Below are 27,456 nucleotides of genomic sequence, written 5' to 3' on the forward strand. Positions count from 1 at the left end.
ATGTATTTCACGCACTGATTTCAGTCTTAACCACCAGATAAAAGTTAAAGAGGCTGGAATACTGAAGTACAGAGAGTATTCTTATTTAGTGCGTTCACAGTTGTCGATATGTAATGGTAGCCTAAAAAGAAGCAGCCTAAAAACTAGGTGATAGAAAATAGTAGTTAAGTTTGTGGGCTTGGGAACCAGAGGAGTTGTATTCAAATCTGGATTTGCAGCATGGTAGCAGTCTTAGTCAACTCAAGATCTTATAACAGAAGACCATAGAATAGGTGACGTAAAGACCACAGACATTTATTCTCACAGCTCTGGAGCCTGAGAAGTTGAAGATCAAGACACTGGCAGAATCAGTGTCTGGTAAGAGTCTTCCTCCTGGTTCATAGATGGTGATCCTTTAGCTAGTAAAAGGCATGAAGGAGCTCTCTGGGACCCTTCCTCCAAGGGCACTAACCTCATTCATGAAGGCTCTGCCCTTACAACCTGATCATCTTCCAAAGGCCCCACTTCCTAACGCTGTCACCTTGGGGGTGAGATTTCAATGTCTAAATTTTGGAAGGACATATTCAGTCCATAACAGTAACTATGAGACAAGTTACTTTACTTAAGCAAGTTATTTTATTGTGCCTAAGTCTCATCTTTAACATGGGAATAGTTTCCTCAATGGTGAGGATTAAAAGTGTTAATTTTAGACAACAACTAAGAAGATTCAGTAGTTCTATGGACACTACTAAGAACACCTCCTGGCATGTTAAGTGTTATAATTTTTCTCTAATAATAAATGGCTGGTGATTTGAAGTCCTTCCGTGTGACATGGAATCAATTCAACATGACCTGCGAATGCAGAGCATGATGAACACAGTCTAGGCCCTAGAAATACCAAGATGAGTAAGACCTGGCTTTTGTCTTAGCCCATGGGATATATTAGCCTAAAAGGAGAAAGATACATAAAAAGATAATGTCAGTCTGGTGGAGCTAGGTCAATAATAAGATGAATAATTTGATGTTTGCTTAGACATAATTTGTTAGAATATCAGTATAGATACTTCTCATTGAAATTCTCTAGAACATACTCATTTTGGTATCCCCTTAGCCAAGGTTTTTCAAAAATAGAAAGCACTTAGAGATTGGGAAATAGAATAATTAACTAAATAAATAATGTTCAAGTGGTGCTAGCCAGCAGTCATCCTGTAGAACTTGCCTATAAATGCATAGAATTACAATTGTAAAGAGTGGACTGGGAAAGGGTTTCTATAAGGAGAGGGGAGGTAGAAGGTGAGAAAGCCTGTCCCGGTCTGGACATCTGGAGAAGGTTTCCCTAAGAATGTTTTGTCGAAGCTGAGACCTGAAGGAAACCCAAAAGAAGGAATGTTCCAGATGAAAATAAGAGGGATGAAAAGCTGCTGAGGCAGGATGAGGTTTGTCAGTTGCTTTCAGATTCCAAAATATAAAAGAAGGGAAGTATAGTTAGAGCATAATAAGCAAGTAAGGAAGTGGCATAAGATGGTAAATATCAATCCTCAGAGGCCTTCATTGACCATCCCTATCTAGCATAACTCTCTTCACCCTGTCCTTCTCTTCCCATTACCCCATTGTGGTTTCTCTGTTGCACTTCTTTTAAATTATATCTGTGTTTTTATTGTATGATTTCCCCAAATGGAATGTAAGTTCCATTAAAGACAGATTTTATTTATCTTACTCATCTCTGTAACTACACACTAAGAACTGAACTTGGGTACATCAATGGTGTTCAATAAATGTTGAATGAAAACAAAAAAGATTGAATGCATGTGGTAAGAGAAGTAAGGTGGGGGCCAATCATGAAGGGCTTGACCTAAAATAGATTTGAGACTTTAAATTAAGTGAAAGCACAGGAAGAGTTTTAAGTGGAAGGAGACATGGATTTGCATTTAAAAATAATCACTTATTGTGATTATGTCGAGGATAGAGTTGAGGGGCTGAAGAACAGATTATTGTGGTTGAGATCAATAGGATGGCTGTAGGAAGGACAGAAAATTATAAATTTGAGAAATAGAAAGAAAGTATAAATAACAGGGCTGGGTCTTTGATATGAGAGAAAAAGAGGACTTCTAGTGTGGGTATGAACAACTTCAGAGTATAGCCTTTTAATGGGGAGTAGGAGGCAGTTGTGTTTGTTTCCTATTTGTTTGGTAGAGTCTGGTAGAGCTTCATAGCTTTGCTGTTGTTGTTCTTCTTCTTCTTATTTATTTTTATTTTTTTATTAGAGAGAGAGAGAGAGAGCAGGGGGCGGGGCAGAGGGAAAGAGAAAAGAATCTTAAGCAGGCTCATGTTCAGTGCAGAGCCCAACATGGGGTTCAGTCCCACAACCATGGGATCATGACCTGAACCCAAATCAAGAGTCGTACACTCAACTGACTGAGCCACCCAGGTGCTCCATAGTTTTTGTTTTTAGTCAGAGTAAATTTGAGGTGCATGGGACATCCAAAAGGTAAGAAAGCTGGCTAGAGAGTAGTCTAGTCAGCAAAACTAGATTTGGGGTCCATGAGCACAGAGGAGGAATTGAATCCATGATAATGGATGAGGTTGAATAGGGAGAAACTTCAGAGTTAGAATAGAAGAGTGGCTGGACTGTATCCCTGAGGAACTCAGGATAAGGAGGAAGGGCCCCCAAAGCAGAGTGTGTTAGAGCAGAGGAAGAGAAACCTGAAAAACATGGGTCATGGGAGCCCTGGGAAGAGTGGGCTCCAAGAAGGAAGCAATCTTCAGTACGGTGGCTTTAAAAGGGTCTCCAGGACAAAGGTCCTCCTGACTGGTGCATTTAATTAGTAAATGTTTAGGTTTTATTTTCTCATACTTTTCTATTCAAGGGGTAATATCGAGAAGGGATTGTTGCATAAAATTGAGTCATGGTTCCAACAGCACATCGGACGTTGGGACTGTTGACAAGGTGGTTCAGAGGAATGAACTGCCTCTTGATTGGAGTAAGTCTTCCCCAAGAGACAGCAACAAGTAGAGGATGGAAAGACGGTATGAATCTGAATCACATGGGGTGTGTTGTATATCATGAGTATGTTGTGCATGTGTTGGAGTAAGAACTGTTGTCCATATTTTAGTTACTATCCCTAGAGTTCCAAACTTCCCACATCCTGAGTTTGCTGTACTGAGATGAGCAGTGAGGGTGGCAGAGGAGAAAAAGAGTTGAAATTGGCGAAGGGGGTCAGAGAAGAGGACAAGGAAAGTAAGCCCTTCAGGCTTAACACTCGGGAGCTGTTCACAATGAGCAGAACCCTGGCAGGCATAAATGACGTATACCTATCTCTGTTGTCATTGAAAATATTCATTGGATTAATACGGAAATTAAATTTCTGATTTATCTCTGGTTCACAACATTATAGATTCAGGTTGTTAAAGAATGAGCACATACTTTGTGAGTCATATTCTTCCAGGAATGGTGTAGCTTGAGATAGCATTTTTGAAATCTGTATTATATCTTCCAGGACAGTATGTATTTGAGGGCAGCCAAAGATTTCTGGCAAATTGTAGAACTCATGAGGTTTAAATCCATATTTTATAAACAATTAGACACTTAGTACAGCACTGAAATAAAATGAGGGTGTACCTATCTTTGCCTGGAAGTCACACTTAAGATAGAGGAGGAGATGTTGAGGGCTCCCTTGTTGGCATATTTCATATATAGGTTGACACCGTTGTAAGCGTCAAGAAATGACCTCTTTTTAAAAGATAATTAATCCATTCCAAGATATGACCAAAACATCACTTCAGAAAGCGAAGCTACACATAAATCATCATCTGTGATTCATTTTTCACCTGTATTTTAACATTTTACGCCTTCATTTATCTGTCCACTTATTCAGCAAATATGTGCACACATGCCAAACATTATTGCAGTGGTGAACAACTCAGAGATGACATCTGCCCGCAAAGAATCTAAACAGAAAAAGAATAAGAATAGGCAATTACAGTGTAGTGTGTTCAGTTAAGCACAAGTGCCATGGGATTCTGAACCAGACTTGGGCAAAGTCTAGCCTGAGACCTAAAAGGCCAACTGAGAAGGGTGGGAGAGGGGTTTTTCTTCACTTTATTATTTACTGTTCTCCCCATCATAGACTTCCCTCCTTTGAACCACAACCTAAATTTGATCAAGGTTTCCAAATGTTGACATTTGACAAAAATAACATCATTAAATATGAAGAATGAAGAGAGAAAAAAATACAGAATATACAGACAGCACAGAAATAGTCAAATTTCTAAAGCATAAGATTTTGATCTCTAAGGTACATTGAGTTCCAAGAAGTAATTAGTACATCTTTGCTTACATCTCGTCTATATTTCTGCTGTCCTAGATCCACATCTTCTTAGGGAAGGGACATTTGTTTCTATCAGTGGGGAAGCAAAGTTCTAGGTAATTATCCATTTCCCAGGAAGAATGTAAAAAAAAAAAAAAAAAGCTTCGCATAAATATCTTTCATTCTTAATCTCATTCCTGGCAAATGAGAGAATATTTTTTCCCACATCTAATTGGCATGACTAAGTTATCTAACAAAATGAATTATCTCATGCTCATGGCACAAAAGGTGATGATTTTATTGATATTGCTTTCATGATACAACACTATGTGTAATACAGGCACATACATATTCAATAAGAAAAGATACTAAAACTTACAGAAAATTTTCATCCTTAAACAACTGACATACAGCAACATTTGTTCAACTGCATCATCAAATCACCACACCATTAAGCTGAGAGAAAAATTAAAGCAGTTTCTTAAAGGTTACTGACTTGTTCCCTCCAAAGGTCTTTGGTCTGTATGAATCTGTTTCTAGGAAATAGGGACTACTTCCTCCTTTTTACGTTCCTTTGTTTCGCTTCGCTTCTTTTTGTGTTTTTTTCCTATCAAAAATAGTAATACTTTTTTTTTATATAATTTTAAATGTTTGTTTATTTTTGAGAGACAGAGAGAAAGTGTGAGTGGGGGAGGGACGGAGAGAGAGGGAGACATAGAATCTGAAGCAGGCTTCAGGCTCTGAGCTGTGGGCACAGAGCCCAACACGAGGCTCAAACCCACAGACACGGAGATCATGACCTGAGCTGAAGTTCGATGCTTAACGGACTGAGCCACCCAGGCACCCCAAAAATAGTAATAATTTTTAAATTTCTCTGTTCTGTTGTTTTCTTTTTCCTTTCTTTATATTCTCTTTCTTACCTTTGAGGTGGCAGAAGACAGGAAGACCCTGTGGAGCTAAGGGGGCAGTCAGGGTCAACGATGCTGGCTGGGGTGGGCAGGACCAGAGTCCAGGGGTCAAGGACATGGTCAGGACCAAGGCAGCCAGTGGGGACTTTGGGTGTGAGGCCCGAGTCAGTAAGGCATCTGGGATTAATGGGGCTGAGGCTGGAAGGGGCCAGCGGAATTAAGATATTAGTTACATACAGGGAGACTCTTCAAATATATGTTAAAGATAATCAAACAAGTTTGTCACTGTCCAAGAAAGTGTTACATCAGTGAAAAGAATGAAAGCTAGAGTGCACCCTGTCATATTGAGTTGGAATTAGAGATGCCAGTGTGAATTCATGTTTCAATATAGATAGATAAATGATAGATACAGAGATAGATGATAGGTAAGTTATATATATGTTGTATATATAATAATAATTATATAATACATTATATTTCTCAATATAATATATATTATATTATTATACATAATTTATATATAATATTATACATAATTATATATAGTATACATATCATATATATGTATATATATCATATATCATATATATTAGTTATATATGTATGTATATCATTCCTAACTCTGCCTACTAAGAGGGCCTATAAGTAGTTATACCCAGGAAACAATGAGCACACCCAGTGCCCAGATCCTTGGTTTCTAAAAGTCATTCTTCAGTTAAAAAAAAAAAAAAGGATTCTTAGAGAAAGCCCTCAGTCAAATACTGGAACAAGAAATTACAGATAAGTCTGGAATGCCTTATGCCAGAAAGTGAGAAAGTACCCAAATCATGATGGAGACTTGCCAAAAGGATGCATGGCCTAACTTCTAGGGGCTCCTACTGACCCAATCTGTGTAATGTGAGCATCAAAATAGTGATGTTAATGCATGGTAACCCATTGAACAAAATCATTACTTGTCTATAGTGATATAAGTAATGTGGAAGACAAACTTCTCTTACTGTAGAGTGCTAACTAATGAATGTAGATGGAATGATGGAATTCGGAAATCCACATGTGGGAATCATCATTGTGATAATTGATTCAGACAAAAATCACCAAGGTCTAATGGATGAAACTTAATGAGTAAGAAGATATTTATTTACTCAAGAGAAATTGGTAACTTTATAATAGAGAGACCTAGTAGATAGCACCTTAACCAACTGATCAACATTGAGTGCTTTCTGATATGATACACTTGAAGAACAGGGCATCACTGTTCCTATTAAAATCCCATAACCTGAGTATAAAGTGAAGAAACATCAAATAAGCCAAAAGTGGGAGACACTAAAAAAAAAAAAATCTGGTCTGCACTTATCCAAAATATCAAGGTCACAGAAGACAAGGAAAGGCTGACCATAATGTTCCACATTGAAGCCCAAAGAGGTCTGACGCCAAGGGACAGCATATAATTCTAGATTAAATCCTGGACTGGAAGGACAAATGATTTTCTGCTAAAAAGGGCATTATTGGGACGATTGCTGAAATGAGAATGGGTTTTTGGGTTGGATGGTTGTATTTTACTAACATCAATCTGATTTTGGGGGGTGTACTAGAGTTATATAGGAGGAGATTGTCTTTTTCTTTTAGAAAATACACACAAGTATTTTAGGGTAATGAGGCATCGTGTTTGCAAATTACTCTCAAGCAGTTCAAGGAAAGGCCATAAATGATAAAGATAGAGAGAGAGAAATATATTTGACATTTGGTCAAATATTAACAACTGGAGAACTTGGGAGGTTTTTTGTTTGTTTGTTATTTTTATGTTTTTTACTGTTCCTGCAACATGTTTGCTAATGTTAAAATTATTTCAAAGTAAAAAAAAATAATGAAGAAAACATGGAACTAACAGGTAAATGGCATTGTCTATATTTCGATGTTACTTTATGCTTTCTTCAAGCATTGTTCCAGATTACACTGAAGGTAAAATTACATTTTCAACTTATTTTGTCTTAATCATACATTTGGCCTTGTGCCTCAGTTGACAACAAACTTTATTTAGTAAAACATACATAAGTTTTGATGTATGATTAATATATAAACTTGCAAAATTAATTTCTAAAAAGTGTTTATTAAGCTCAAGAAGTATTGATCTTATTCCTTTCTTCTTCAAGATGATATAAATGGTACAATGTAGAATCAGATGTTCAGTTTTGTACTCAGTGGAAACAACGGTACAAGTCAATTTGCTCACTCTCTCTTTCTCTCTTGGCCAGGTTTCATATGTCAAAGCTATTGACATTTGGATGGCAGTATGCCTCCTTTTTGTGTTTTCAGCACTTCTGGAATATGCGGCTGTAAATTTTGTATCTAGACAACACAAAGAACTTCTGAGATTTCGACGAAAGAGAAAGAATAAGGTAGGTGATTAAATGCGTTGGGTTCACTGGGATACCAATTTTCACTGGAAAGTAAATTTGTTACATTTAATACAGTGGCACAGAGAGGAAATGGAATCTGAGGACCCAATCATATGAATATTCCTTTGGTTTTGTCAAAAATAGCTTCAGGGAGAAAATGGTGACACCTAGGTCTACTTTACACAACATATCTGGTGCCATGAGAATTTATCAACTTCTTTCTAATGTACTTCCTGGAACAACACCATTTTTTGCTTCAATTAACAAAATATATCATTTCTTACTTGCAGTGTGAGGGTCTTACTGATGGTCTGACTTAACATGTCATCAAATATAACTATTAAAGTTGTTCCTTTTCATCAAACTAATTCCTTTAATTGTTTCCATAAACCAATATCTATTTATTAATGCTATGATACTCATGTAAAAGAATGTGGAAAAGTTTATGCATACTTTCATGTTGTTAAGTTGTTTATTCTGAAGCTCTATGGCAAACACAAGAAGGTGCTATTTTTGCCTGGCTACACCTGTTAAATGAAACCCAGAAGAAATTGTATTTAGAACATCATTAGAAGACCACAAGAAGTTGTAGAAATAATCTCATAATTGAATGTAGATGTGCAGAATGGGGTCGTTCCCCTCTATTAAGACTTGTAATGTCATCTCTGTTTATATGTGCACATACGTCCAATCAACCCCCTTTGCTTTTCTGTAAGGGAAAATTTCTATTGACCGGCATATCTATGAGTTTACTTCTTTTAATATGAAAGTGCCAACTGACATTTAAAAGCAAATGGACTCACATGCAATAGAGAAATGTCAAAGTTGTATGCACAGGAGAAACTGTGTCTAGAATCCCATATATTGGAATATTTAAGTCAAAACATGTTCAAATCTTCAACAGAGTAGTTTGGTTCATATAGTATGCACTTTTAAGGATGTTGAAAGGATTTAATTTTTTTAAGGATTCCTTATAGTTTCTGAATTATTTGCTGCAATTTATATATTCCTTAAATTTTGTAAACCCCAAGCGCATGATCTCTCAGTACTGAGCAGTAAACATATTCTAACATGATAGTGTATTCAGTCCTATCTATTTGACTCCTCCAAATCATAAAAAATACCCAATTCACAATAGCATGGAAGGAACATCAGGATTGTGATTCTCTGAGCAACACATTGGACTAAAACAGTGCTTGAGCTTATATTTATTTGATCAAGTTGTTATGAAAATAAAAGCACATTATTTATATATTGAAACACATTTTGATGGAGAGATTAACTTTTCTTTATCCTCTTCTCCCCATCACACCCCCATCTACTGGTTTCCTTGTACCTTTCTCATTCTTTTACTGTCTCTTTCCTCTCCTTCTTTCTCCCTTCCTACTGCCTACTTGCTCTCCTTTCTCTCATGACACTTGGCACTGGCTGAAACACTATCACAGGACAAAAAAAATTCTCTATCATAAGGGTTAAGCTTCTGTTTCTTCTTTCCTTTTAAATGACTGATAAAGACCATTTTTTTCTTCTAATATTAATACAAAGTAAAGTAATGCTTATTTCCTCTTCTCATTTTGGTTTGCTTTTTTGCTTTTATTGTCCATTTCTCTACCTCCCTCCTCATTTCTATACAATTTTAAATGTATCAGCCAGGTGCTGAGAAGTATTAGGTACATGGTGTCCAAATGAGGGCTAAGAGCTCGGGCATTTTCCACACCTACCACACATCCAACAGCCATAGTGTCCAATGGGTAACATGATAGACTGTATTGTAAGTCTAGATGCTCAACTCTGGTCCCTCCTCAAAAAGGATTATCCTACCAAAGCAGCTCTTTAATTTTACTACCTATGAGAATATCAGGATACATACTGAAGCCCATTATTCTTTAGTTCACAGAAAGACGACAAGATTAAATTTTCTAGTGAGAGGCTCTCTAGGAAAATACGGAAATGCACAAATAGTAATACCTTATTATTTTCTAACGACCAGTTGAAATATACAGGGAGCAAATAATGTAACTGAGATTTAGTGCAGGAAAAAAAAATAGCTTTTTTTTTTTTAAGTTCATTTCATACTTTGGGGGTTGCATACCTTGCATATGTGAAAATCGATTAATGTGTATGTGAAAATGATATATGCAATTAAAACCAATTGTGCAATTATATTTACTCATATATGACTTGATTCTCTGGTTTCTCAATCCCTCTTGGTCCACTTTACCTTCCCACAGACAGAAGCTTTTGCATTGGAGAAGTTTTACCGTTTCTCAGACACGGTAAATTCGCTTTCTTAACTCTAAGTAGAGGAATGTGGTTATCAGTAAAAAAGCAGACAGCATATTCTGCACCCAGGCAGTGTTTGGTGGGGAAACATAGCCCCTTGCATATTTAAATCCAAACAACCACCATCCCCCTTCAGCTAAGGATATTCTCGTCAAATTCCATTTGTCTTCCCTCACTCAGTGAAAAGATATTTAAACATCCTTCATCTTATCAACTGAGATAGTTGATGGATCAAAATGATTTTTAAGTATATGTTAAACAGAAATAACACATACAATCTTCTAATAGTCTCCATGAAGGAAATAATCATTTGCTTTAGCAAAATTAGTTCAAAAATTAAGGGAAAATTTATTTGCACAAAGAAGTTCTAACTGTAGCCTTTCTTGTCAGAAAATAGAGACCTAAAAATAAGGCAAAAGTAAAATGCTTTCTCCAACCCGTGTATCTTTAGAATCCATTCTTAATGTTGAGATTCTTTATAATAAATGAAAGAGTTTGGTTTTGATAGCAGCATCCTTTGAACTATTTGGTGAAAAAGAGATCACAAGGTCACATGTCCAAGTATAATAGCTAAACAGTTAGAAAGTTAATCTATACGAGAGCATATTATTTGCTTGACTTGGCCACCTATGATATAGCATTCAGTGGTTGAATTGAAACATGTCCAAGCCAAGAATTTGGGCTGGGGAATCACAAACAGTCCAGTCTACTAAACTAAAATTTCTGGAATAAAGTGCATTTAAAAATACCTCCCCAGATGATTCTGGCTCACATTTTGGTTAAGAATACATACATACAGTGTTAGATGAACAGATAGGAAACATGTTACATTCATCTAATTGAAGGATTCTCAATGTCATAGCAGGTATCTAAGGCCAGTATTATTTTAAAGCACTTACTAAATTTTCTTATAATATATAATTGTTCAACTAATTTTTCTACTAAAATTGCAGATTTGTTCCCAGCATAGCTAGCCACATCTCCTTTATTTTTTCATCCCTGAAAAAAAAAATTCACTTGATTCAATTATTTTTACTTAATTATCTTAAATATAAATTTTAAGAAAAAATGTAATTGCATTGTATTTGCATAACACAAATAGTAGCCTCTTTGGGAGACAATATACTTAAACCCCTAGTAATTAAGCAGTTAATGCCTATAGGAACTTTAGTTCCTATATATTTAACTAAATATTTAATTTAATTCCTATATATTTAATTAAATATTGCTTTACAAAACAATGCAAAAAGGGCTCTGATAAAAAATTAGGTTTACCTCAGCAACCATTATAAATACTTATTTTTTAAAAAGAAACAAAATGGTAATGCAAATACATTCATGGGAAATTATATGAATTCCACTTATTTTATAATATTCCAATCCTTGTGCAAATTTGGGGATGATTATTTTGACTTTCTGAAAACTATTTTTCTCAAACTAACAAGTCTTTGAATTCATCAATTTTAAAACCTGTAACTTGCTTAGAAACAGTCTGAGCAATCCAAATCTTTAAATCAAAGTAATCTAAATGAGTCTAAATGTTGATCCAATACCCTATATTTTCACGAGTACTGGTTTACATAGCTTTTTTCAAGCGCTCTGAATTGGCAGAATAGGCAAAGTAAACAAAATAGCCTCAGTATAAAAAGTTTGTCACAACAGGGGGCCTTATAGTAATGTAAATATTATTCCTAGAAAACTTTTAACTTGGTTCAGAATTGGCTTAGCATTGTGTGGAATCTCTTATATTTTACTTTTTCTCCATTAAGGTATGAGCGAGTGAATCTTTGGTCTATTGTGAAAGAATACAAGTTTGCTCTTGTATCCAAATTTCCCCACCCCACACTGTCATAGCCTGCTGTGTGCCGAGTACCCACTGCACCATGTCGTAGACGCTTACCCCCAGTGCTGTATATGTGTGGGTGTATGCATGATATGAAAGTGTTTTGGTTAGAAGTTGCTCTTCCCACATGTGATATCATTACTTTAGTCCTGCAGGGTTATAAAGGTGTGCCCAAAATGTTTCTAAATACATGTTATTTGTGGAGAGAAATGGATGATGTGGGGTTGCTTTAATGCATTTGACAAAGCTTCTTCTGCATCACAATGTAATGATGCAATGGTTTACTGAAAGAAAACATATTCACACAGTATTCCAGTACCTCTGTCTTCCTGCTTGTTATTGTGTGTCCATTGCTATTTATATACTCAAATGAAAGAAAAATGAGCCATTAGTTCTGGAATTGAGAAATAACGGCCAAGTTTATATTTTGCTAAGCACAATGGTTATCTTGGGGGATGGGCTAAATGGGTGATGGGTATCTAGAAGGATACTTCTTATGATGACCACTGGGTGTTATATGCATGTGACAAATCACTAAATTCTGTTCCTGCAAGCAGTATTACACTATATTAACTAAGTAGAATTTAAACAAAAATTTGAAAAAAAAAAGATATCATTGACTGCATTTTGACTATCTGTACAAAAGCTTGTCATTATTTTATTGACTTATGTATTTATATGCTATCTTACCTCAAAAATAACTCAAGGTAACTTCTAAGAATAACAAATAGTTGTTTTTTCTGCCCTGTACAGTTTTTCGGCTCTATAGTTTTAGGACACACACACACGCACACACACACATATCCATATCCATAAATATATATATATATATATATATATATGTACATATAAATCCATAAATATATTTATATATGTATATATATATATACATACACATATATGTATGTGTATATACATACAGTATTTTGAAGGGATGAGGCTCCATAGACAGTTGAAAGCAATGTGGTACCCATATATATTAAATTATATAATAAAGTTTCCATTTAGCTCAGTTAATGCTATACTCTGGAGTATAAGATATTTTTTAAGTAGGAAAATATTTCCTACAAATTTCTTTGATACATGCCCAAGGAAGAGTAGTTTCCCAATCATTTCAAACTAAATTATATTTGAATGACTCTGATATGGGAGGGGTTCAAAATTTCATCCTCTCAAGTAAACCAAAAATTGTTAGAATTTAACGATTTCCTGCAAACAAATATTTAGGGTCTGTGTTAAACACCGCTAAATCTTGGAGCTATATCCTCTCTGAAATATCTATTTAGGAAAATAGCATTCAATAAAATAATGTAACCTCTACTTAATCTAATTTCACATGCATTATAGTGACTTCCATCTCAAAGTTAACTAAAACACATTTACAGCTTTTTGCATATGTTTTCTATCATAACATATTATCTTATGTCTCCCTTTAATTCGAGTTGGCACTGAACGAATCTGGCATATTGTGCTAGAAATAGATACATGAGTATTTAAAAGAATTATTTCCTTGATTTCTCATCAATCTCCTAAAATGTATGTATTCCATCTTTGTTTTATTTTATCTTAGCGTTCATCTTTTTAAGCCTACATTTTACCATGTAAATAATTTCCAAACCATTTCTGAATCTAATTTCAATATATAAACATAAACTTGGCTAATTCATAACTAATGCATGTCATCAATAATAAATGCAAAGTTCTCATGAAAACTGGATTTTAAATAATTTTATATTGACAATTGATTTGCAACCATAAGGTATTTTTAATCTCGTCTCTAATTGTATTCTTTGAAGCTTTCTATTTTAAAATAATATGGAAATGTATATAGATGTATTAAACTGATATGTATTTTGGAAAAATAATTTTTAATTCATTCCTATATTTCATCTTACCTCAGAATTTTCTAAGTGATGGAGATTTTCCCAACAAAAATAAGCCACTGCTATGTTTATTAGTAAATTTTTTTTTTCAAAATCCACACACTTTGAAACCCTGTAAATGGAAATGAACAGCAATTCACTTTTCCTTCCTTTGTTACTCTCCTATTTGGCAATTAGAAGTTACAGAAAATTGTTGAAACAGAAAGACCTTTGGCATAATTACTTGACATCTTGATTGTATACAGAACACCCAAAGGCACCTACCAGGGGAGAAACATTAGGATGAAAATAATGTAGTTAATACTGTTGTACCCCACAGCAGTTCACATAATAAATCATCATTCATGCTGTCGTAGAGTCTTCATGTTTTATTATCACTCACTAGCAAGCTTCATGCTTTCACCACTCCCACACCCAAAAATAAGATTTTGGCCATTTTTAAGGACTAAGAAGAGGATAGGAAATAAATTTTTATATTACTTGTATGTTAATATATGTTATATGATGGAGATGAAGTAATTCAACTGAATGACTGTCTCTGCCCTTGGATTTTTTTTAATAGTTTATTCATTTATTTTGGGAGAGAGAGAGGGAGACATAGAATCCCAAGCAGCCGTCAGCACAGAGCCTGACATGGGGCCCAAACTCACAAACCATGAGATCATGACCTGAACTGAAACCAAGAGTCGGGTGCTGAAACCCCTGAGCCACCCAAATGCCCCTAGACTTGGATTTTCTATTTTCAATATTTCTAGTTATACTATGCATGTTCCATGAGTCACTCTTTGGCATCACTCTCTAATAAAATGAAAAAGCATGTAGAATATTTCACAATGTGATCTTGATGTTTAATTACTGAAACATTTTTCTCACTTTCAAACTTAGTGAAAACAGGTCTCCTGTATAAAGAATTGCACACTAACTAAATGGGTTATTACGTTCTTCATTGCCTACCCTTCTAACTTGCTTAAAGCATAGTAAGTGATTTTACTTGTGAGTAAATTAAGGTATGTCTTCAATTTTACTTTTTAAATCAGCCATGTTCTTTTGCTCATTTTTTGCTCATTTTAATTCATTCTATTTAATTTTTATTATTACCTATATCTTGGGTTGGAAAGTGCCTTACTTTTATCAACATTAAATATTGGCTAACATATAGTGTTTGAGTCAAAAGTTTTAGATGTTGGTCTAAATACTTCACATGTTTGACCTTCAGTCTATTAGAAACTCAAGCTGAAGATATCTCCAGAAAACTGAATTATTTCAAACAAATATTTGAGTACTAATTGGAATAAAGAATTTCACTGCACATTTGCATTTCAAATGTCAATCTTGAGTCAGATTGTAAATTTGGACCATCTAATATTTTTGAGATTAAAAGGATATATTTGGAAATGACTTCCTATATAGCACACACATATTTTTATAATGCAAATGCCCAATTTATTTTCATGTTTTTTAGAATGTAAGTTCTCCTCAACACCTTGTTTTTGTTACCATTACTAGGAAATAAGTATTTGAACAAGACATTTTCATGAGGGAAATGTTTTCATTGAAGTTCAAAGTGTTTCTATTTCTCTAGCACCACAATTAATCGGAAGTATGATGTTAGTGAAACCATATTCCGGATGCTTTCGAAAACAGTAATGCACTCTATCATGCTGTGACACATAATTATGCAAAGTCCATTGCCCAGGATATGCTTTGGCCATGGTAGATTTAAAAATGGATAAAGATACAGATCATATAAATAACCTTACACATAACATTACCTAGAAGCAGCCTTAGGTAAAACAGAAAATTATTTAAAAATGAAATAATAGTTTTTAAATACTAACACAAAAGTCATCCCAGAGTATGTGTTCATAAACTGCCACTTAAAAATGTAAATTTGAGTGGAATTCAAAAGATGTTTCTTCACTAAATTCAAGCCTGCTTGGATAGATACATTAATGTCTCTTGGAAACGCTTGTAGAATTTGCTGTGCATAATGATCACCTAGAAAACTTGTTGGGAATGCAGATTTCTGGGACAACCTAGGAGTGATGAGTACAAATCTCCACAATTGCCATTCAGAAAACTGGATCTCTGCAACCCGCCCCAGTGATTCCAAGGCAGGTGTTTTGTGGACCGCAGTGTGAGAAACAATGCCCTCCCCCAGGCTGTCATTATTGCATGCACATAGAATGCTGGTGATTTGACAGGTTGTTGCCAAATTTTATGAGGAATCAATGGTACATAAAGACGATTAAATTTAAATTGTTCAAATGTGTCATTGTTCTATGAAAACCGACACCTAGAGGTCAAGTAGCTTTGTTCATTACAGCACGATAGCCCTGATTACAGGTTTGAGAACGCAGTCATGGTTACGAGACAGAAATAAGCTTTAGTCTCATGTCATTTATTTAACTTTTAGAAGGATAAAAGTCAGGAGAAACAGCAGATAAAGTTATCTTCGTCTAATTGGAAGTCCTCACGGGACTCAAGCACACAACATATTTTGTCCCCTCACTCACAGGGAGCATGGATGTCTTCCTAGTTTAAAGAAATAGATATGATCTATCTATTAATATCATCTAATATAAATATGATCTAATAATAGATCAGAAGCAGCAATGATCCCATCAGCTAGAAAATGCAATCATGGGCCCAGAACCATTATATCAGGTATATAATATATATCTGATATGCTATATCAGAACCATTACAATGCAAAAGAAATGTGTGTAAATGGGAATAACAAAATAGTGTCACAGCATTGCTCCCACCCCCCCCCCACTTCAACCACCAGAAACTAGAAACCTTGTTAAAGGCATTCTTTGTTGTTGTCACTCATACTCAAGTGATCTACACACTCATCCTGTGAACTAGCCAGCTCTTTATGTCCTTGCTGTCCTGTCTTTAGTAATAAGTGTTTTAATTCCTCATTCCAGTTTCTATTTAAATGCCCTCACTCTGTTGCACTCTTGGGCCATTTTGTTCACTGGTCATGTTTAAATGTGTTCTTTTGTTCAATGAGATCTATTCCAGGAGCCCAAACTGATATAAAAATGCTTTGTTCCAAGCCATTAATGGTATTTTCATCTGTGGCTTCTGTTATGGTATAAAAAAAGCCCAAGATGGACTCTGTCTATTTCTGCTAAAATCCACGGAATCCTCCAGGAGCCATAGTCAAAGACCTTAGCATTCCATCTGCCAGCAATGTGTTAGCACTTATCCTCAGGAGATTTAATTCAAAGGCAATTTTCAAGCAATATTTTCCTTCATTAATATTCAGGTCAAGCTGCCACCACATCAATGACACAACAGAGGAATATATTACAGTTCTGTCCATTGTTGCATGGCCTGGACACCATCATGGCTACATCCATGGCCGGTCCAAGACATCTGTTTTGGCACTCTATTCTCCTTCTGAGCTAACAGCCAGGAAAACATTACTTGACTTAATTTAATTATACCCTGGAATTTTTATAAGGAATTTCATCTCCCACCGTGGGATGTTGTTAATTGTTCGTTTAACCCGGGCCACTTGCCTGACCATAAGGCAACGCCACTGGCTCGAGTCAAGAGCTTTGAATATCCAGATATTGCTCTGAGAGCAATACTTCGGATACTGCCACATACACCGGTTCTCAAGCCAGTTCATTCTGTGGACTTACCTCGCTTTCAACTACAATTATTTATTAGACTGAAGGTGTAGTTTAGCTCCTGACCTTCTATGTAAAAATTTCTATTGGTGAACGAGGTGACCAGCTTTGTCTCAGTGGGAAGAGAATCATGAGATTCATACCACTCTGGATAGCTCCAGCTGGAGATTCCATCTCTGGTCCATTGTCAAATAAGCTACCTTTTCATGGATATGATGTACTTCGCCTGACTAATTCTCCTTAGCTTGTTCCTAAAGATACCGGTTTCATTTTATCAGGGAACTTAGACTGAAATACCTTTCTGACCTTGCCCATCATAGGATGATAGGTTTTTTAAGCCTAAATAAAGTCTGATGCCCTTTGGGTTCCTTCAGTTTGGAAACTGCTTCTACCAGAGCACAAGAGAGTATCAGTAGTTGCCATTCAAATAGATCAGAGAGATTTCCAGTCTAGAATTCTGGCAGCCGTCTTACAGTACCACTGTTGAGTCTTCTTCAGAAATTCCAGTCTGCATGTGTTTTCATAGCAGATGCCTCTAGATCTGATGGATTTTAAGGCGTCAGAGAGGGAACTTGGGCTATTTGTTGCCTACCTCAGACCTGTCACAGTTTGTTTGCTCATGTTCCACTTTCAAATTCATTCCGTCTTCCAGTCACTTTATACAAAATGGTCAACAGGAATCAAAATGTATCTGCCAAATTACAAATAGTGTTACATACAAGCTGTTTTTCTCATACAGGGATGCAGAAGAGATAATGGTTTGTCCTTTATTGTTTGTAAATCATTCCTAATGGTTTCCTCCAATTATTTCTGGAAATTGGTCTGATGGGGCTGGGCCCTGAATTCTAACCAGGTTAATTAGTTACCTTTACCTAGTCACATGGGCCACTAGTTACGAAACCCTCCCTTGAATTTCTCCTCAGAGAGAGAAACTACCATTTATCATTAACCAACTTCCTTTTGACAGTGACCTAGACCAAGCTGTTTCAAACCAGTTTGTGATAATAAGCTGGAGATTTCACATTCCCTTAACTGGGTCTACACCACATGAAGATACACAGGGTCAGGCTTTTTTCTTTGTATAAACCTAACAGGAAAACCCTAGTCCAGTCTGTTAAGTATACCAGTGCCTCGGGGAGCCTGGCTGACAGTGGAGTATGTGACTCTTGATCTTGGGGTTGTGAGTTCAAGCCCCATGCTGGGTGTAGATATTACTTAAAAATGAAATATTTTTAAAAAGGCATACCATCCTCCTTTGTCCTTCTGAAGCTCTTCAGTTTTTACTATTTATCATGGTAGAGGCTGTTGAGGGACTTCTTTAGTGACTCCAAGTAGTCAGCAGTCAGACTGTAGGATATATTTAGCTTTATCATAGACCAGATAGAGCTATTCTAGAGAAAATTAATGAAGGACTTAGCACCCCTGCTTCCACTATTTCTTTAATCAGAACTAAGAGTTTCATTTACTTTCCTGGAATCTTTTTTTTTTTTTTTTAATGTTTATTTATTTTAGAGAGAGAGAGAGTGTGAGGCCGGGGAGGAGGAGAGAGAGACAGAGGATTCACAGCAGGCTCTGCACTGAGAGCAGAGACCCAATGCAGGGCTTGAACTCACGGAACTGTGAGATCATGACCTGAGCTGAAATGAAACACTTAACACACTGAGCCATCCAAGTGCCCCGTACCTTCCTGGAATCTTGTACTGTTTAATAGTCACCACAAAGGAAGGTTTAAGCAATTCTAATGGCTTCCCATTTAGTACATCCAATTGTAACGGGGCTAGGAAACAACTGCCCGAGATTAAGTTCAAACCAGAAATGGCAAGATCCCTCATGCATGTGTCATGTCCTTTCCACTTATGCATTTAGCCAAAGGTGATACTATCTGCTGGATATTCCACTCCGAGCTGGGCAAGGAGAGCCCAGCCTTCAAACCAGTCTTCTTTGTTTCAACTGCCTTCATGGATGGAGTAAATTCAGCAGCCCATATCAGTGCCTTTTGTTTCCTTTCCCCACCGGCATCATTGATTTAACTTCTGAGATGAAAGCAGCATATTTAACAGGGTTCCTTAAAGGAAGCAGCTGCCGGAACTGGAACAGATTTCCTTCCTCCCAGCTGGCAAAAATGTGCCAGGAAATCTTTCATAGGACTCCTGTCAATTTTCATTCTGTGTCTTAAAAGCCACCTAAAGAGAGCTAATAGATTTACCTCTGGCCATGATCTTTCTTGTGAATAGCCCAGAATTTTTGCCTACCGGCAAAACCCGGCATGGCAGCTATAAAAGCAAATGTACCCATGAATCATGTGTAGCTTCCTGCCTTTCCAGAAGGAGAAGTACATGGGGAACCCACGCCTGGAGGACTCCCCTGATCATAGTGTCTGCCAGAGTTTAGGTCAGAGAATGTGGTTTGGCTAGGCTCATTTTTATTTATCACATGGCCAGGCCAGGTTTGCCACTTCCCTTAACGTAACTACTTCTGCTGTTCAATGTCTCCCACAGCAGTGGGAGAACCAGGAAGCTGGTCCTCAGCATAGATTCATATACCACCCCAGAGTTTACCTGCTCCAAAAGGGTCATTGGTTACATGCTGGCCAGTAGCTGCAGCACGTTAGAAGTCAGCGTTCACAGCTAACATTGTTAACATTGTTTTTCATGCTGCGGTGTATATATATATATATATATATATATATATATATCCCGCGATATATATATATATATATATATATATATATCCCTATGTCAATCCTAGAAAGCATAGACCACAGATATCAGCTGGTACTTCACAGTAAAGAGATCCCGCTTCTTTATGTTATAATTGCTTCATACAAAATGGTAGCCACAAGCCACATGTGGCTATTGAGCACTGGAAATATAGAGTCTGAGGGGCCCCTGGGTGGCTCAGTCAGTTGGAGCCTGCTTCGGATTCTGGGTCTCCCCCTCTCTCTGCCCCTCCCTTGCTTGAACTCTGTCTCTCTCTCTCTGTCTCTCAAAAATAAATAAACCTTGAAAAACATTAAAAAAAATAAATATAGAGTCTGAACAGAGGTGTATTAAAAATATATGCTGATTTCAAGGACTTAGCATGAAATAAAGAATATAGAAGATCTCCTTTTTACTTTGAGTAAATATTTAAATCATATTAGGACATACTAAGTTAAAGAAAATGTAATACTGAACTTAATTTCATTGGTTTCTTTTAACTCATTAAAATGGTAGATAGTGTAAAATTTAAATTGAAAATTATACACACGGTGTTCATGTGTGGCTCCCAGTATATTTCTGTTGGACGGGACTACACAATACTCACTAGTTTCCAGTGTTGTTGGCCTAAGGTTGCAAAGAAGTAACATCAGGGATTAAATGCAATGTTCTTCCAACTCCCAAGTGGACTTACAGGCCATGAACCTGCTTGCTTTACTTGCTCTAATTTCTCTTTCTACCAAGTGGTTTCCGTTTCACAGATAATCAACTAAATAGGAGACAAGAAAATTGTATTTTGAGCCATTTTCCCCTCGGTTTTATCACCCTGGTCTCCTTCAGTTTTATCTCATTAATCACCCGTCTACCAATTCAATAAGGGATCATTCTGTGTCTTCCACATTACGAGAGTAAGATTTATCCCCAGTTATTTTCCGTGGGACTTTGGCTATCTCAACCCCAGGGGGGATCAGTATCAACATTCTTATCAAATTCCCTCCCTGAACTTTGGGCCATATTGAGTCTGAAAGGATCTGAAAGCCAGGTCAGCTTCAGTTACCACCGTTGAAATGCGGGGTTAAATGTGTCAATCAGACCCTCCAGACACACTGGGCTTCACTCAGTCCTACAGGAGCATGTGAGGCAGCCGGCACATCAGAGGTAGCTTTTTCTCATCTCCCCAGGAGGCAGGGCAGTTACTCATGAGCACAGCTGCTTTGGGCCTCATCCACAGGCGCATGTAGACGCGCTGCCACGGACAAACGTCAGAGCATATGTTATCACATTGACACAAAGAAGCCACAGCCCTTATTTCTTACCAGACTTGTCTACGTTCTGGTCACGTAGCCCAAGGGCCTTCAGGCCATCACTCAGCGGTGCCGCGCAGTAAATGTAGCAAACTCCACCTTCCCCATTTAGTGAGCTCTATTGTTTTCAAGGAAATGATGCTGAAAGGATCAGAAGTCGTTCATCAGCCCAGGCCTGAGATTAACCCTCTACTCACAGTTAGTGGAAAGATGTCATGGAACATAATGTGGTTGTTCACTGAATATCTTAAATCTTGAAAAGATTGTCTCTGTTTTGAGATGGAGAACTGGAGCGGGGTGGGGGGTGGGGTGGGTGGAGTCTCTAAGGGTTTGAACATAGTTAAGTTCTTCCGAATTGATGGTTAGAAAGGTAGTCAATGGAGGTAGGTGGTTAAAGACACAAACTTCCGGTTATAAGATAAATAAGCACTAGGAAAGTAATGCACAACATGATGACTATAGCTAATGCTGCTGCATGATCTACAGGAAAGTTGTTAAGATAGTAGATCCTAAGAATTTTCATCCCAGGGAGAATTTTTTTTTCTCTTCTTTTTTTCTATCTATATGATGTGATGGATACTAAAACTACTGTGATAATCATTTTATCGTATATGTAAATCAAACGGTCATGCTGTATACCTTAAACTTGTACAGTAATATATGCCAGTTGTTTTTTAGTAAAGCTAGTGGGAAAAAATAAATGGATTCTACTTTACTAAATACAGTAGAATCCTAAAATTCTAGCATTTTTGTAACCCATCTCTTAATTGGTTCAACTAATATGTCAACACCTCATTGTAAATGCTCATTGAGAAATTATCTTTTGTCCTATTTTGAGATGGCTTTTTTTTGGATACATGGGTTGATATAGGTTAAAAGGCTATTTTATATATCCTTCAGCATTCAGCTGATTTGCACCCAAAAGTTGTACGAATTCTCCAACGATCTACACTTTTTTTCTGAAATGCAAACAACAGCATGATTTCCTAAATTATAAGGAAACTGTCTTAGCACTTACAAAGGAACAGCTTAATTTCTTGTATATCCACTTTTTTCTGGGACATAAAAAATTCAAGGCAAATAATAATTTAGCCTTAAAATTTCCATGGAAACTAAAAAAAAAAAAAAAAAGCCAGTATAAATGAACATCTTTTTTAAAGAGTACTGAAAATTCAGTTTCCAATTTTTATAAGATTACAACAGCAGTTAAGTATAATTAGGATCATCGGCATTTACTTCAGATTTGTTTCCTCACGATTCAATTGCTTATGCATCTTACAGTTCAGCTGTTTCCCAAGAATTATTTGTTTTTATTTTTCATGTGAAATTGCCTTATTCCATTATTCCCAAAAAACTATTTCAAACATTATTACATGAACTTTGATCATCTTCTCATGCTCAGAATCCATTTTAATTTCCATTTTTCAGTTTCATATTTTGTAATATACATTTTATTGAGCCTCTGCTTAAACAGACCCAAAATAATTTTTCAAGAGTTTGAGCCAATTACTTTTGTCTCCTATATTACCATTAAAAATTACTTTCATAAAAGGAGAGCTTTGACAACTTTAAAACAACTTTAGAAAATGTCATCTTTTAAACTTTCAGTTTTAGTAACAAAAAAAACCCCTAATTAATTGGCAGTTGTCTATTGTTACATTATAAATAAATGAATTAAATTAAGTTATTCATTAATGAATTTCATTATAAACTCTAAATGCCATGTTTTCCTATCATGAACACATTTCATTTATCACATTTTTATTAAGTAAATTTTGGCTTAAATTTTGGTTTTCTTTTCACGTATGTATATGGAGAATTCTTTAATTTGCAACATTTAAGAGAAAGTTGACAATATCTTTCCAGAACATGAAATAAACTTCAGCCAAATTTCATTCATAATTTCAACTCAGTCCATGTACCTGAAAAATAATCGCATATAAACTAGAATATATGACTATCTTAGAGTCTTCTAGATGATTTAGTGTAAAACATAGAAGTCACATTAGGTGAGGATAACAAAACCCAAACAGCATTCTTAAGCTAGAGTGTATTTTCCAATGAAGTCATATAAAAATTATAGGAAATAAACATTAAAGTTTGCCTCTATGAAAAAGAAAAATCCAGTCAATGATCTTGATATTTCCCCCTTGACATCATATTATTTATCCACATTATGTAAAAAAACCCAAAAACATAGTATATGAACATGTATAAGATCCCAATAGATTCCTTTGCTTGCTCAACTTATTTATATATTGTAGCAATACGTAGATAATACCAGAATGTTTAGTTTTTCCAATAAAACATATTATTTGAGAGTTTCATATTTCTTAATAGACACGTTTATATGATGCAGCAGGATAAATCAGTAAAACTTGAATGGGAAACAAAGCAACTCAATCTTTATATGCTTGTAACCTTTATCGTGATACAGTTTACATTACAAATCCGAAATGCCTGTTATACACGCTCTATTCCATGACTCAAGTGTTTTCTTATGTTTTTCTTCCGACAGGATGATGAGGTAAGGGAAAGTCGATTCAGCTTCACAGCCTATGGAATGGGGCCATGTCTGCAAGCAAAAGATGGTGTGACCCCAAAGGGCCCAAACCATCCTGTCCAGGTAATGCCGAAAAGCCCTGATGAAATGAGGAAGGTCTTTATCGACAGAGCCAAGAAGATTGACACCATCTCTCGAGCTTGTTTCCCATTAGCCTTTTTGATTTTTAACATTTTCTACTGGGTTATCTATAAAATTCTTAGGCATGAGGATATTCATCAGCAACAAGATTAAGCCTCCGGGGGCATGCAAGTGCGAACGATCAATTCAAAGGAAAGTTTCTTTGCCATGGGTGTGTGTATGTGTGTGTGTGTGGTATACAAATAAGGACCATCAAATTAAAGTGGCAAATGGGAAGGTATTATTATGATTTGCTCTGCAAAGTCACAGGCATATTAAGAGGCTTTTAATGGATACAAAAATATATACTATGAGGATTCTATTTCATATTACTTTAAGATTATCTGTCCTTTCACAGTATATCATGTAAGTGGACATATTATTGCCAATGTGTTTGTGTTGTTATATAATGTCACCTAATAGTACACGTGAAAACTTCTTTGGAATTTCTTGCTTTTCAGCTCAATGACATTAAATCTTACAAAAGTAAATTTTGCACAATTAACTTTATAAATGGAAAAAGGGAAAATGTTGAAGACTTTAAACATCAGTAGCTTGAAGCTTTAAAACATGTTCTTATGCTATAGTTACAAAACAGAAAATAATCAGTTAATTCTGTAGAAAACTCACGCCCTCCGAGGATTGCACATACAGATACTACCGGCCCAACTTATGTGATACCAAAAAACTTCAAATCATAAATTTAAAATTAAAAAGTTTTGTTATTTATATACTAAATCTAATTGTTTCAAATACAATATTTCCCTCTTTGGAAATCTCAAACAAATGGCTTAACAGATCATATTCTATACAAAATCTGCTTTTCCTAGCTATATCTCTATGAATGAAGATGGAAATACTGAAAATAACATTATCATTTTTAAGTAAGTGTTATAGGTGTGTATTTGGAATTATTGCCAAACACTGAAAACCGCAAGCCAGCACCCTTGTTTTGTTAGTTTTTTAATAGCTGCTTAATTGTCTGTATGTAATTATGTTTAATGTTTTGATATAATTGAACAAAGTTCATTAAGATTTTTATATTTTAGCTTAGAATGAGACTTTAAAGTTCAATGGGATTATAGTATTTACATTTTGATAAAAATGAATTTAGTTAAAACAAAAATGGATTTATGAAAGATTTTTTAAATAAGAACAGTTTTCCGATCAAAGTTATATAGGTTCAAACTCTTAGCTCCAAATGTAAGGAGGGAAGATTTTAATTCTAAATTATACAAATAAGTCATTTCTATAAAGTGAGGATTGGTTGTTTTTATATTTCTGAACTAATGATTTCAATATATATGCTATTCACTAGATGTGAATACTTTTAAATACAATTTTTACTTAAAATTTATCAGCAACCCATGGAATTATTTCAGTTACAATGGGGCATTAACTAATTTCATGCAGTGTAATTAAATACAAATATATGATAGAGTTCTTGGTTAAATTGAACCAGGTTCTGATTCTTTTGAATTTTTGCTTTTTTTCTGCATTATTTTTATCATTATTGTTGTATTTTTAAAAAGCTCCAGAATGCTCTTTAGATATGTTTAATTTTTGGTCAGATTTGCTGAATAGAAACTCAATGTGCCAAAAGGTTGACAGAGAAAAGTTTAAACATTAAGAAACAATTAACTCAGCTTTAAGAGGAAAAAATAAGCCAGTCTTTGAATCCAATGGTATTATTTTCTGAATTTTAGTCAATCTCAAACTAAAAGCAAGAACTGCCATTTAAAGCTAAAAAGTTCTCAAAGTTATTGAACTTTGGTGTATCCAGTTGTAGTGTTTAAAAATAACTTGTGAAAAAATAATGTATGCTCAGTGATTTTTGCTAAGTGAAGGACCAAACTGCCCTCCTTCATAAGTAATTTAAAACATTATTGGAAAAAACAGGCAAACACACAAAAACCATATTTGGCATTAAAGGCAAATGTCACAACTGAAAGAAATTGTTACTCTTATTCTGCAGACTGTGCACCCGAAAGTTGAACACAGTCTTCTTTACTTGGTGTATATGAATCAAAATCATGGAAATATATTCTTGTACTAAAGATAGATTAGAACACAACGTTGTTTGTGTTCCCTGAGGAAAAGCTGTGTGGTTCGAAGTTATGATAAACCACATTGTCTCAATATGTCTCTGAAATACTTGAATACATTTTTCTGTACTTTACACATCCTATTTCAAAAGCTCTCCATCATTGCTTAAATTCAGTGAATTCTGCCAGACGCAAAAAGAAATGTCATGCACCTATTCCCCCCACCCCAGAATTCACAGACATCACTATTTTCATATTTGAGAATATTAAAACATGTCTCTTTTATACCTGAAACTTGGAATGTAAAAATACTAGCCACAGGACAATTTTTCAGCAGGGGCACTGGTACGGTAGAAATCTCTGTATTTGCTTGGGAATACGTATTTATCGTTGCCTTACTATACTAAGAAAGTACAGTCGTGACTCATATGGCAACAATGACAATATTTGGATGGCTCAATTCAAAAGGTTTAAAGGAATATGTCCGCTCTAACGAACACTTATAGATTGTTTTAAACAGGAAACCACACTGCAATTAGCATCTCAAGGTAGTAGTTGCCGCAATAAACCCTGTGTCAAACCTGAATATTTCAAATTAAACCAACCAGAAAACTATTAATAGTGAGGAAATTAAAACGTGTCCATATACACTAATGACCCACATACAAGTTGGAGTTCTAATATGGATATTTCAAGTATTTGGAAATGGCCACATTAAAAAGTTTGTAACTTTTGTACATGCAGTTTATTGCAATTTTTCTTATTATTATGTATTTCAACCATGGAAATTTATAGTTCCATACTACACAAATTTTTAGGAAACCTTGTACCTTACTCAGCATATATATATGCTGTACTTCTTTATTTCCCAAACAGTAGAATTGAAGTTCAACTCTAGGGAGGATCTGGAGCTTTCTTTACCACTCAAAATAGATTCCAGAAAGATTCCAGTGTAGAAGAAAGAAAGCCAACGATCTTTAAAATTTCTCTAACCTTTCTCTAACCTTTCCACATGTTTCTCCATGGTAGTTAATCACCTGCAGAGCCTATCCAACTCCTGGTTGTTATGACAACTGGGACGCCTGGGTGGCTCAGTTAGCTGAGCTTCTGACCCTTGATTTCTGCCCAGGTCATGATCTGGCAATTCGTGGGATCAAGCACTGCCTCAGGCTCTCCCCTAAGGGCACAGAGCCTGCTTGGGATTGTCTCTCTCCCTCTATCTCTGCCCCTCCCCAGCTTACTGTCTTTTTCTCTCTCTTCCAAAATAAATAAGTAAACTTGAAATAGAGAGAGATTGTTCTGGCTACTTATTCTGTCATCAATTCCTATTCTATGGATATAGTCTAATGATGTTTACCTTAACTTTAAACTATAAATGTTTTAAAACCTATATATCCCTAAAATATGAATACATTGGGTTTATGAATTCCCAAAACCTCATGGCAGATAATGGGAATTTTAGAAAGAAAATGTGAAAAA

At 35.6% G+C, this 27,456-nt stretch overlaps 1 protein-coding gene across 2 annotated transcripts in view; it reads left to right on the plus strand.

Moving 5' to 3' along the window:
- GLRA3 (glycine receptor alpha 3) overlaps positions 1-24,169 on the plus strand; it is a 192,592-nt gene extending 168,423 nt beyond the window's left edge. The window contains exons 8-10 of one of the 2 annotated variants that reach the window (XM_007097140.3): positions 7,447-7,590; positions 9,822-9,866; positions 23,768-24,169. In XM_007097140.3, the coding sequence (XP_007097202.2) occupies positions 7,447-7,590; positions 9,822-9,866; positions 23,768-24,046 (468 nt within the window). In that variant the 3' untranslated portion in view covers positions 24,047-24,169. The remainder of the gene's footprint in view (positions 1-7,446; positions 7,591-9,821; positions 9,867-23,767) is intronic. The other variant, XM_015544207.2, reaches the window with a different exon arrangement.
- The last annotated feature ends 3,287 nt before the right edge of the window (positions 24,170-27,456 follow it).

The sequence above is a fragment of the Panthera tigris genome, chromosome B1, assembly GCF_018350195.1.
Source record: "Panthera tigris isolate Pti1 chromosome B1, P.tigris_Pti1_mat1.1, whole genome shotgun sequence".
Classification (NCBI taxonomy): Eukaryota; Metazoa; Chordata; class Mammalia; order Carnivora; family Felidae; genus Panthera; species Panthera tigris.